The sequence below is a fragment of the Orbicella franksi genome, chromosome 1 (assembly GCF_964199315.1).
Source record: "Orbicella franksi chromosome 1, jaOrbFran1.1, whole genome shotgun sequence".
In the NCBI taxonomy this organism is placed as follows: Eukaryota; Metazoa; Cnidaria; class Anthozoa; order Scleractinia; family Merulinidae; genus Orbicella; species Orbicella franksi.
The window spans coordinates 18,164,106-18,176,701 of NC_138145.1; the positions used below are offsets into that span (position 1 = coordinate 18,164,106).

Here is a 12,596-nt window from a genome sequence, read left to right on the forward strand (position 1 = left end):
CTTCTTTTAGTCTTCTCAGAAATTTAATTACCATTTACATCTAAACTTTCCTCCAAAACTTCGGAAAAAAAGAGGAAAACGTCGCATTTCGTGGATGACCGACAGCCATTGCACTCTAATGGCTGATAGTATACTACTAGCTCAGCCAATCAGATTGCAGCATTTGTGCATTAGTATACTAGTAGAATTCTACGAAATTTAGACGTCAAACTTCAATACGCTTTTTTCCTATAAACAAGACCTTTACGGGTGGCCACAGGTTGTGTTTTGTACGACCTTGTTCAGGCGAGTGTGGAAAGTGATCGTTGCAAAAAACTCCCCGTCTAGGAGGACCCTTGTTGGTCACGTCTTCCACGTCATGAGCTCTCCCGGCATTGATGCATCAGTTGCACTTCCAATCGGGGATAAAATGTCAGTGCTTGGAGAAGCAAGTGAAATATTTATGAACAAATTGATGTGTGGTCCTCAGACGTTGCCTGGGCGACAAAAAGTTTCTCTGGAAAAAAAAAAGAGAAGTCAACAGCCTGGTGCAGTCCCAGCGGTAATTAATAGGTGACCATGGGCTATCGAATGCTTCAAACGTTGTTTTAAGCTAACCGGCCGGAATACTTAAAGCTCTGTACGTTAATTTTAGGCTGAGCTATAAAATTTTTATCTGTGGTCATAGTTGGGAAACTTGAAAATGTTTAGGGCTATTTTGTCTATTCCCCGAAAACCTTAGGTCTTACTGCCTTTTCGAAAATCAGCTGACCTTTTTCTGGTAACAAAACATTTTTATCAATCCGAAAACAACAGGCACTAAATTTCTCTTATCACGAAAGTTTGAGGTGACAATTACTGATTTAAGAAAAAGAAAGGTGAAAACTCGAAAATTGGAAGAAAATGACAAGACGAAATAGACAAGAGTAATTACCACTCAATGTTGTGTACATACTTATTCTATTTATTCAATCTTCAGCTGTAACAATCCCTTTAATTGTAAATTTTGAGGGTCAATATTACCCAATGCAGTTATAAATTTATTTGCATCATGTAGCCCTATGTAGTATTCCTGTTCCCTCTGCCTAGAGTGAGGAGTTGCAGCGTGCTGGGCTTTTTATTAAAAATGAAAATAATAGAATGTTTGCACTTCTGAGGCTCGATTTCTGCCGCTCTCTTGGGTCTGGTTCTCAACTCTCAAACGTCCTTTGGGGGAGGAGTGCGGGCTCCTTTCCCAAACAGCAGCTGGTAATTGAGTCTAGGTACAACCCTGTTAATTTATACTCATGGGAGCAGAGAAGACTGAGCAACCCTGTAACCCATCTCTAGCTTGTGAACAAGCTCTCTTCAAGAAGAAGGTGGATGAAGAGCCTCCATCCCCTAATCTAAGAGAGCTTGCTATAGGCTAGCATGTTATTATGGCCTCTACCACTTCTTAGCTCATCTAGTGATAGATCAAATTGCCATAAATAAGTTAAGGGTGTAACAAAGTCAATGTATATAGTTGCTGAAGTTTGCCGCAGTCACAAATGAATTATGCTTGGAAACCAAACCATCTGGACCATCTGGGTTGCTGCAAGGCAGCTAGCTGCAATTTATTTCTCAATCACTTGTTACATGTAAAGTTAGCAAGAATACAGTCAAGCTTTTCATTATGAGAGAATGGGATTTAAAGATGCAAAATAATCATCGAAGTTATATAGACAACTTAAGCAGCTAGGATACTTGCACTATGAAAGAATTTGATAACAAGCTGAATTCACCAATCTCTTACAAGAAGCTACGACAGGTAAGAATCAAAGCATTCTGCTAGTTGTATTCAACAGAACTTTTATCATGGTTCTTGTGACAAGTTATTGAAATGTTCAGTTATTTAGAAGTCAAATCAAAATTGAGCCATTTTCAAATCATGGTGCAGTGCAATTTTATCAGTCAAAAGAAACAGACATTAATGAGAATAGACCCTTTGCATAAATGGCACCTCAATTTGAACAATATTATATACATCCTAAGCCTTGTACTTGTGTTTCCAGACAAAGGATTTTTCACATGAATGTGAGGCTTAGGATGTATAAGTATTGTTATTCAAATATAGGCACCATTTATGCAAAGGGTCTATTGATGCGTAAAGTGTCTGCTAAGAAACTAGGCCCATCTCATAGCTAAACGTAGCTGTTAGCACCCTCTAAAGAAGAACTGAAGTCAGTAACTACCAGTACATAGAAAAGACTTCAGACCAACCTTTCAGATTTTAAAATAAAAGAAAATTAATTCGCCTCGAATTGAGCTTTTTCAATGATAACTTAACCTGTCCTTAAAACAGTGAGGGGACAAAAGCTTGTCCTTGATGCTGTTTTAGAACCTTTCTTGCATAATGTAGCATTTTACGTATTATAATTAACAAAATTACTAGATGAAATAAATATTTTAGCAGAAGGTGGCAGACTGAACCACAAATTTGTTTCGTTGAGAATCATAAAACGTTATCAAATTGTATGTTTAATTTACTTACCATAAAATACTATATTAATTTTACTTTCAATATATCTGTACATTGATGGTCAAATCCACTTTTCACAATTCAATTTCTGAAATTACTGACATCAACTGCTGTAATTCTTTCGTCTAGCCAGTTTTAAATATACTGTCAAAAAGGCCATAATATAAAAATATATTTCTGGTCATCTGCCACTTTTTCTTAGATACAAAAAGGCCACTATTCCTGGCAATAGGATACCTACAACAAACACAGTTACTATGATTCCCTTCCACCCAATGCCACAAGCAGTTCCGAGCGTCTTTTCTTGTTGTTTTCTTAATTTTATCGGGTTTATGCAATTAATTGTCAACGTCCTAGTGACTTCATCGAGATTGTTCTTTCGTAAGGGTGTAGATTTGCAAATCAGCTTGAGGTCATTGTCCATATGTTGTAGAAAACTGTTTGGTGAGTCAAGTGCAGAGCGAATGCTTACAGTTCTCACACAATCTCCATTGAGCCCACTCTCCTCGTAATCAGACTCATCATTGTCATCATTAATATCTCCTGATACAGAAGGCTGGTTTCCAGGTATTTTGATAGGCGGGGGTCTTTGTCTCTTATCAGATATTTCAGTCAATAATCCATGTGGTTGGACTGGGATTTTGATAGTCTTTAGAGCATAGAAATCTTGGTTGCTGTAAAAATTATTGACTCTCTTTATTTCAGCTACCTGTAAAATCAAATAAATTCATCAATCATTAAGTGACCAAAATCCATCTTTCCCATCATGCCTTCTTTTTCAGTTCATTTGGTAGCCCAGTTACATTTAATGTTTAGCTCAGAAGAATTTTTTTGCCCGGTTTATTCACTTGCTACACAACTTGTTTTGTATTCAAGGAAATAACATACAAAACTGGCATTGTAATTTCAACTCCCTCTTCAGTGTATGGAGATGTGATGAAACACAGTGTCTCATTTCTTTATGTACATTATTATGTAATCGACTTAGTAACTTGCACCGATTAACATAATTCAAAATTTGACTTGGACATAATTCTATGGCCTTTTCCGTGGTTATACTCTGGTGAAACAGTACAAAACATGATTCATAAGAATCACTTCATTTACTATGGTAACCTATATCAAAGAAAGTACTGAGTCATACTGTGAAGTCCGGATCGTTTTCGTATACAGGCCACAAAATGTGCGTTGATTATAAACGCAGAAACACTTGTCTACCAAGGCAAGAATTACACTTCCTGTTCAGGTTTGTAGTATTTTTCGTTTTTGAAGAATACGATATAAGATTAAGCTCTTATACAATACAGTCAAATTGTTGCAGTTCATAACTACACAGTTTAACAGTTGAACACACAAAAATTGAACAGTATTTAAAGGAGATAATCCTTCAATTCCATTCTTCAATTTTGGACAATTGTAGGGAAAGGCACATGTAAGCAATACAGACGATGATACAAGTTACATTATTGTACCAATACATACGTACCGTACAGCCGTACTGCAGTGAAACACTTTGAAGTGAATCAGTTGGCAGAACATCACGATCTATAGTTTCCGTTTTCTTGGACTGATGAGGGCCCGATTTGGTCGAAGCATATGATCTCTTGTTTTTATTTCTTGGTCTTAACTCTGTCATCTCCAACGTGGAGTCTTCGATCCCCGTTTCGTCCGCCTCATCATTCCCAAATATATAGACTCTTGAAGACGAGACATTTTGTATCTCAGCAGCCGGATCATTTTCTGGCCGGCTTGAAACATAACTTGTATAGCCTCCTTTCTTCAAAAGAGACATGGCGAATGCTCCTCATTTTACAGACAATAAATAGATCATTTTGCGGAAGCCGCTAGTGATTCTTTATACTTTTACACGAAGATGAGAAATTTCTGCTATATATCGTCGTCCGCCATGTTGAACTGTAAGACACGTCACGACTATCTTCTATATTTGGAAGTCGCTAAAACGTGTTTCCGCCTGGCAGTTTCTGTCACACAATTCCACTTCCTACTTGCACATGTCACGTTATCCATGTTTGACTTTTTTCCTCAATACACGTTCCAATGGGTTTCAAACAAAAGCCAAAGACGAGGCTGCTGCTTGCAGTTGTAGCAGAAAAAAATCCCTCATCGCTTTCAGGCCAGGCCAAACCTACTGCAACCTAACATTTCAGCACAATATACCTGTATTGCGAAATGTATGTGGGTTATTGACCAAGCGTGAGGTCAAGATGGCTGGATATAGGCCTCATTTTTTTTTTTTTTTTCGCGTGTGTTTATTTACCCTGACGGAGTCAAGGTCCATTAACACGCAAAAAAAAGAATGAGGCCAATGTCCAGCCATCTTGACCAAACAAGTTTGGTCGATAAAAGATTTATTAATTATTATATGGTAAAGAACACTATTTTCTTGCGGGACATAGCGGGTAATCCCGAGCGGGCAAGATAGCGCCATCTTGCCCTCTCGGGTAGCCAATCACGGTGTAGGATTCAGTTCATCTCTCCCCCTCAAGAAGTGCAATATCGATACAGTAGCCATATAATAATGCAACATATTGCACATGCTACAACGTCTGGCCAGCCTGCTGAACCGATCCAACACCTTCAACATATTACAACAGCCTGGCTGACCAAAAATTGTGCAACATGTTTTGCACAACAATGTGGAAACATGCTGCGTTGGAAATGTTCCTTTTATTTGGCCGTAGTTACATTCCTAGTCACGAATGAAGAGGAAGTGCAAAGTATTTGGGGGGGGGGGGGGGGTGATCATTTCAAACTCTTTTAAAATTGAGAAATCGATGTCGTTTCCACATTGACGGAACGCCAATGTCAAGTTGAAAATTTAAAAAAAATTGTAAGAACTGAAATTGAACAATAGATCGTTAAGCAAGAACAGTGAAATACAAAATATATTACGTTAAACAAAGAGTGGCTGGAAATGTTTCTTTGCCAGTGAAGTCGCGTTTACACGGCCCTTTTGACAATAGCGGACGTTTTGATCTATTCGTCAGTTTTAGTTGTTTCAGTTTGTTTGGTTGGTTGGTTGGTTGTTTGCTTGTTTACAAGAGCTTGGCTAAGCTATGTTTGGACAGGCAGTTTTACACGGCCTTTCTGGTAAAAAGGACAGTTTTTAGCGGAGCTCCGCCGCCGAGCGGAGCCCCATATTCATATAGGAAAGAACAGGAAACCCGTGAGTTGATTTTCTCATGGTTATCATGGCTAGCGGTATTGCTCGTGGGCGTGTACGCACGACGACGGCGACGACAACTCGACAAGTCGCGCAACACGGCGGCCATAATTGACATAGACATGCAGCCTTGGTTTACCATGTACTTCTTTGATATTGGACATCCATGTTATGATCAATTGACAACTATCCAAACAAGGTATCCGCTGACCAGTATCACGTGGCCATATCGCGGGCTCAAGTTTACAGCTCGTCGAGGTCACGTGTTTTTTAAGTTTACCGCTGACCAAGTGCTGGTTTTTCGATTGGATCGCGATTCATGTCAGGTTAACTTTTTGAAAACAGGGCAGGATTGTTTGGAAGCCGGTTAAAACCCAGAATTAAAAGTTAACCGAATTATAACTTTTTCTCCTATACAAATGCTTTTTGCTGCTTTGTTTTGTGTATATGATGATTATTAAAACTCAAAACAGAAGGCCAAACAATATACAGAACATCTCAAAATTCTACCTTTGCCTGGGTTAGCTTAATCGGGCTTTGAACAACCCGGCCCGGGAGCTACACTTTTAGGCTGGCCTAAATCTATATATTAATCTATTCGTCAGGTTTTTTTCGTTCGCTTGTTTGTTTGTTTGTTGGTTGGTTTGTTTACAAGCTGTTAAGCTACGTACTTCTGTCCTGATGTTGCGCTAGCAAGATAATTTCATGAAACGACTAGCCAATGGGCACACTATACTAGAAAAAGGAAATCTCTGCTACTCTTAGGGGAATTACACCCGATTCTTTTTGATACTCGATGAAAGAAAAAATATAAAAATAATAGCTTTATCAAGTCATGATGTCCTCTTTCACAGCTTCAAATCTATTGTGCTCTTATTTCTTTATTCTCCTTCACTGTAAATCTTAAAACTCAAAATTCCTAAATTCTCTGGGCTCTTTCACTTTAAGCTTACCAACGGCCTAAAAACAAAATGAGAAAACTAGCGCATGGAAAACTTAGCATTCACTTGCCCTTAAGGTACCTATCATTTTGGAAAGTCCCCTGGTTCAAATAATTTTGTCAAGTGTAATGGTCTGAGGGGTCAACCGTCAACTTTGTTTTTAAAACTGAGCGTGACGTGACCAACATTCCGTACTTTTCTTGTTCAATTCTTTTCAGAGCAACAAAGACCAAGACGCAATTAAAGCAAAGTGATGTGTTGATGACAAAATCCAGATGTTCATCAGCGGCGGGGGACTACCGCAAAACACGATCCGACCGACACAGTCTATTAATATCAAAGAGATTACCAAGAAAAAAAACGAATATAACTGAGAAGGGAAAAAGTTAGACCGCCTATCTATATAATAGCTTAACATTGGTTACGTATCGGTTAGCATTCGAGTTAACTTTGCTTCCAAAGTAATTGAAAGTAAAATTAATTGATTATTACTTTGGAATGATCAGATGGAATATTGTCATTAGTTAGTTTCAGTTGATTTGGAGCTAGCTGTGTGCAGTTGTTAATAAAATATTGTCACAAAAATATTATAAGCAACAAGATAATTCTATATCGTAATATTTATGTTAAAACGTCTGTTGCGCTAACCAAATAAGCGGTGAAAACAGTATCTCGTGTAACTCAGTAGCCCCAGTGCAAAAACATTTCAGGTTTATTAGAGAGCCCAAAAATAAGGCAGTTTAAGCTCTGATCCAAAGTGAAATTCAGATTTCCTTAGAAAGATCTTGTTAAGAAAGTAGCTCTTATGTAATTGGACGAATTTTTTTTCCGTCGCCTATAGCTAGCCACTCTTGTTAGAATGTTTAAGCAAGCAACCGCGAACGATGATCCTGCTGGTATACGTTGACTTCGGCTTCGGTTTGGTCAGCCGAAATACAGTACACCTTAAAAAAATCATCCTATGTTGTGTCGGTCTACTCTTGTTAAAGTTGAATTTAAACAGTGGTGAACGCCCTCATGTTATCTTAAGATAGACTTGTGTTCGGTTTGTAAATCTTCCCAGTCGATCACAGAGACATACTCTGATTATCACTCTTGACTCCGGTACCCAATGTAAATCCAAGATGGCGGAAGCCCTAGCAATGGGCTAAAATAGGCCCTTTGCAGCTGGGGTTACATGACCCAATTTTTGCTAAAAAGAATATGGAAAGAGCATATCGAAAATACCAAAATGGTCATGTTTGAAGCCCCTGGCATCAAAGAGTAAGTTTATACGACAGGTTGAATTTTTAGAAAATTTAGAGGATATCAACGGAAAATGTTGCTGGAGAACAACGTCTTGCTCTCCAACCACTTTTTCCATACAAATCTTTTAAATTTTTTCATAGTTAATAGAGAACAAAAGCATACAACAAGAAACTTTGGCGAGTTCCGTAACCATCCCCGTCTATTAACTATGAAAAAATTAAAAACGTTTGTTCTCTTTTTTGGCCTTGATTGTTCACAAAACACAGTAGTTGTTTACTACTGAACGAGGAACTAGCCAATAGAAATGTTTTGATTACGTACCTCAAGCATAGTGCATGAACGTAAAACAGAAGATTGTGCACGGTCGTGGACCTTCCAAAATATATTGTCATCTTTGTTTGCTGCTTTGATGTTTGCCGGGCTTCATAACCATTTACCCTCTATTAACTTGGCCATATTGATATTTTTGACATGCTTTTTCCATTCCTGGCATTCTTTAAGTCATAGCCCATAATTTGTATGAAAAGTGGGTCACGTGATGGTATAGCTGTAAAGGGCTTATTTTACATATTTCTCATCCACGTGACCCCAGACGGTGATGCAAGTTAAAGCACAGCGTTAACAACGAACAATCGTCAGTGAGTTGTTGTTGCATAAACTTCAATCATTGAATGTGAGAAAATACCTTTACTTCATATTAAAGAAGTTCTGGAGTAATTTCGTTGTTCATGCAGACAAGTATAAATTGCTTGCAAGTCAATTGTGCGTCGTTTGTTGCAAAGCTGTCTTTACGTTATGACAGTAGATTATGACAATAGAAAGTCAAAATTACCACCATTTCAGAACTAACCGCTATCACCGCTACACTTTGCAACTTCGAAACTGCCAATGATTATGAAAAATATATATTTGTCCTTTCCTGTGCCTCTAAGCGATATCTTTGCGTGGGTCTTGAAACGTCAGTTAATATCGTATGAGGAGAATAATGTTAGTCGACAAGAAAAGTTGAAACTTCTTTCAACGTGATAAGCATTGCATTATGCTAATCAGACACACAAGAAAAAACGTGCACAGGAAGGTAATTAGTTGTTCCGTTCAGAACTGTGACTTTAACACTACGGACTAAAACTGTGAAATACTGATTGAGAAATACAGATTAATTTAACTTGCTCGTATGGATAGTGCTTGATTATTTCTCTTTTAAAATGAATTTCTAAGGTTTGGAAATAATTAATATTAAAATATTAAAACTGTTTGTCTCAGTCCAACGGTGAAAATGATACAAAAGATATAAAAATAAATAAATAAATATATACTTTAGGTTTTGCCAAAAAAAAAAAATTATATTGACTGCATGTGAAAGATTTTATCGGCACTGAAGGCCATGCTGCAAGCTGGATTAATACGCTTGCAATGATTTCTTATCTCGTTGTAATTTCAAGTTTTCCTTTGCTGGTTTATTAATATTTATTGCATGGTGATTTGTATCGACTTCAACTGACTCCAGTCTCTCTTCGCCGGCAGTACATTCCTCACCACTCGCTTCAGTTTGATTCTCAGTTTGATTCTATTCATTCAATTCAATGGCCATGCTGGAGCGAAAGTCTTCCTCAATATTTTTCAAGTGTCAGTGGTTAGTCGACATAAATCATCATGTCAACACAGAATTGAATATTTTAAATTAAAACTAAATAACTATCACCTGCGAAATCCCAGAATTCTTGATGTTCTCCGTTACCGTGGCTGACCGAAGTTAAAACATTCTATCTTGTTTTAGAACCGATCGACAAAAATTTCTAAGGATGTTGTGGTTGAGTCGTCGAGTGAAATTAAATGGTTATGAATCGGTCTGACAGATGTCGACGAAGGACGAGTGAGCGGCAAGTCATTTAAAGGTAAATTTTTTTTTCTCTTGCCTAGATACCGTTTTAAATTTTTATACTGAATTGACCTAAGTTTACATTTATGAGATGGATTATTGATCACGACTACCCGCATTTTAGAAATTCTTCACTTGTTTTACTGTTGCTACAGCGATGAACTTACAACAGAGCCATGCAAACGAATTTCACGCGTTCAGTTAGTCCAAAGCGCGTATATCGATCACGCTTATGGAGGTTTTGGGTTGTGTTATGTCCATATTACAACCTCTTGTGCAAGCTAAAACTTATAATGAATAAAACTGTCAAGCAGTATCAATTATTACATCTCTGAGTTTGCCAATAACTTGAATTCAGGTGAATTTTGGTTTAAAGCAGACTTGCGCTGAGGCAGAATGTATAAAAATACTTCAAATGTTTCAGTTTCATTACGTATTTGTAATGTAATCGCTGCCTCGGCTATTGCTTCAGACGTTTGATGTTTTATACAGCTTTTCGGGTTATAATTTCTTGCTTAACTCGAAGTTTCATCGAGTCTCTTCAATCGCCATATAACCCGCTGAGGAGAGGAAATCGTTAAAAAAGCTGACAGATTCAGTGTCAACACAAACCCACTGTTTGCTCTAGCCCACTTCATGCTGAATTACAATAAGGTATCTGTCAACCATGTCAACCCGTCCGGCAAAACACCGAATTTACACCGACCTGTGCTGGGTCTCAGTTTTACTATCCTGACTTTAGAAACAGTTGTTTAAGAACTGACTGAGTTTCATGAAAGGGACATTGCAGGGTCAGTGCCGAAAATCCGTCAGATAATAACTCAAAGAAGAATTGAAAAACTGTCAGTCCCTTTAAAAATTTAAGTTATATATATTTCTTTTCATTGGAAAATTAGCTCTTTGTTCTGTCTAAATGAAATTTCAATTCCACGCAAAATGATTCAAGCTTCTATAACAAGCCTGATATCCCTATATCATTAAAAATCCATAATAAGTCTGCCCCTTGAAACTTCAACTTTTCAGAACAAGTTTCCTCTCTATCGACCTTCCCTCTGACTCTCTTCAGCAAAGGATAAGAGTTTCACGCTCGTCGTAAAATCATACAGGGAGTAATTTTGAGCATTTTGTACGTGTTACTGAGCACAGAACCCTAAACAAATCAATTACGCTTGTTACTATTGTTGTAGGTGGGCTAGTCCTCAGTCGAGCTTATCAAACTGCTCTTGGAAAAGTTGACTGAGATGCAAGTCTCATTCTTGGGTGCTTAGCCAAAAATCATAGTGTGGATTAAGAAGGTGGAAAAGACGGTCTCATAGATCATGAAGTCAAGAACTGCTACTGTTTCTGTCAAACAAGGTAATCTACACCCAAACGTGTCAGCCCTTTTCATTGTTCATCTGGACTTCATATGTTGACAAACACGAAAGAGATTTTGATTTTAATAAGACTTACCAAATAATAAATCCAACAAATAAATAATAAATGTTAATGGAGCTGTAGCTATTCTTTGATAGTTGTAAATACTATAGCTTTTGAGACTAATTGTTGTAAATTAGAATTAGATAACCCAATCTGCACGTTTTAGCATTATTTACCATTATCATCATCATCATCATCATCATCATCATCATAGCTATTACAAGTTCATCGGTTCACTGTCAAGTGTTACCCACGTGAAGTAAAGCCTTCACTATTCCTGTTACTACCATAAGTCTGGTGCGCATCTAAGGTCCGGTTCATACGTCGCATTTCTGCCGTGTGGAATTCAATTCAATGAATTAAATTCGACAGAAATTCGACTTCTGATTCGGCTGCCGCATTTCTGCCGCACGTTCGACTGGTCATGTCGCATTATCCGACAGAAATGCGACACCGATTCAGACGTCGAATTTCTGCCTTGTCGAATCTAATGCATACATCATGTTAATGTATGAACATGCGTAAATGTTTTCCCGCCAAAGAAAAAGAAGAAACTTGGCCATTCTCGACCCAATACAACCTGCACATATTGCAACATATACTGCTCTGTTGTCAGCCTTCTCCTTCTCGTTCCATTGGCGGACAATCTGTCGCAAAATTAAAGTCCTTCGTCGCTCGGTATTTTCGTCCGCCATATTGAATAATCTACGTTTAAAACATTTTCCGCTGGCCGACATTATCGACAGTATAAATTCTGAATTAAGTGCGACACAAGTGCGACGTATGAATCCACAGTCGCATTTCTGTCGCACTTAATTGAATTGAATTCGACACAGCAGAAATGCGACGTATGAACTGGGCCTAAGACACGCTGGATGATTCTGTTGCATAAGAAAGGCCTTGAAGCTGACAAAAACCTTCAAATAATTGCGTCCTTTGTATTGAAACGGATAATGTATCCTAAGCATTGATAAGCTAAACTTGAGTTTGTCGGGGTTTGACAAACTTCATCAAAGACATCAAGTTTGCGCTAGAGAAGATACTTTGTTTCGTTTGTGGCAATTTGGTGAAAACCTGTTTTTTTTTTTTTGTGACAATAAAAACAATGGGATTGAGGGCTTGAAAATGCAGTTTTAGTGAGGAAAGTTGGCGAAATTTGAATCAAATAGTACGGTTTCAATAGCAAATAAAAGTACACCACACCTTAGTTGTAGGAATAGACTCAAATGGGTCTCAATGGTTTCTTAAAATTTTTGCAACTCGGGGTGCTTTGTTGGGAAGGAGCAACAGTCGATTGCTGTGCTATTAGTTGTTACTCTGAATACCCTCAATGGAAACTCTCTTAAAGAGCCAAATTCCTGATATTATACTGGAGTATATTGCTTCCGTCCACTTTCGCCAACCGACTAGCATAAAAGGATGCCAGTTCACGCAGATCACGCAATT

At 37.9% G+C, this 12,596-nt stretch overlaps 1 protein-coding gene across 1 annotated transcript; it reads right to left on the reverse strand.

Annotated features, from left to right (window-relative positions):
- Positions 1–105: 105 nt before the first annotated feature.
- Positions 106–5,124, reverse strand: LOC145494555 (lysM and putative peptidoglycan-binding domain-containing protein 3-like). The gene is made up of 2 exons (XM_081474053.1): positions 3,966–5,124; positions 106–3,188 (listed from the first exon to the last, which is right to left on the reverse strand). The coding sequence occupies exons 1-2, from the start codon at positions 4,269–4,271 to the stop codon at positions 2,661–2,663; spliced, it is 834 nt and encodes a 277-aa protein (XP_081330179.1). The 5' UTR covers positions 4,272–5,124; the 3' UTR covers positions 106–2,660.
- Positions 5,125–12,596: the final 7,472 nt, after the last annotated feature.

Excerpts from the sequence above, each read along its gene's own strand:
- LOC145494555 (XM_081474053.1), bottom strand. The coding sequence starts at position 4,271 with ATGTCTCTTTTGAAGAAAGGAGGCTATACAAGTTATGTTTCAAGCCGG. Across the intron at positions 3,189-3,965 it reads CACTGCAGTACGGCTGTACG|GTAGCTGAAATAAAGAGAGT; the intron begins GTACGTATGTAT and ends TTGATTTTACAG.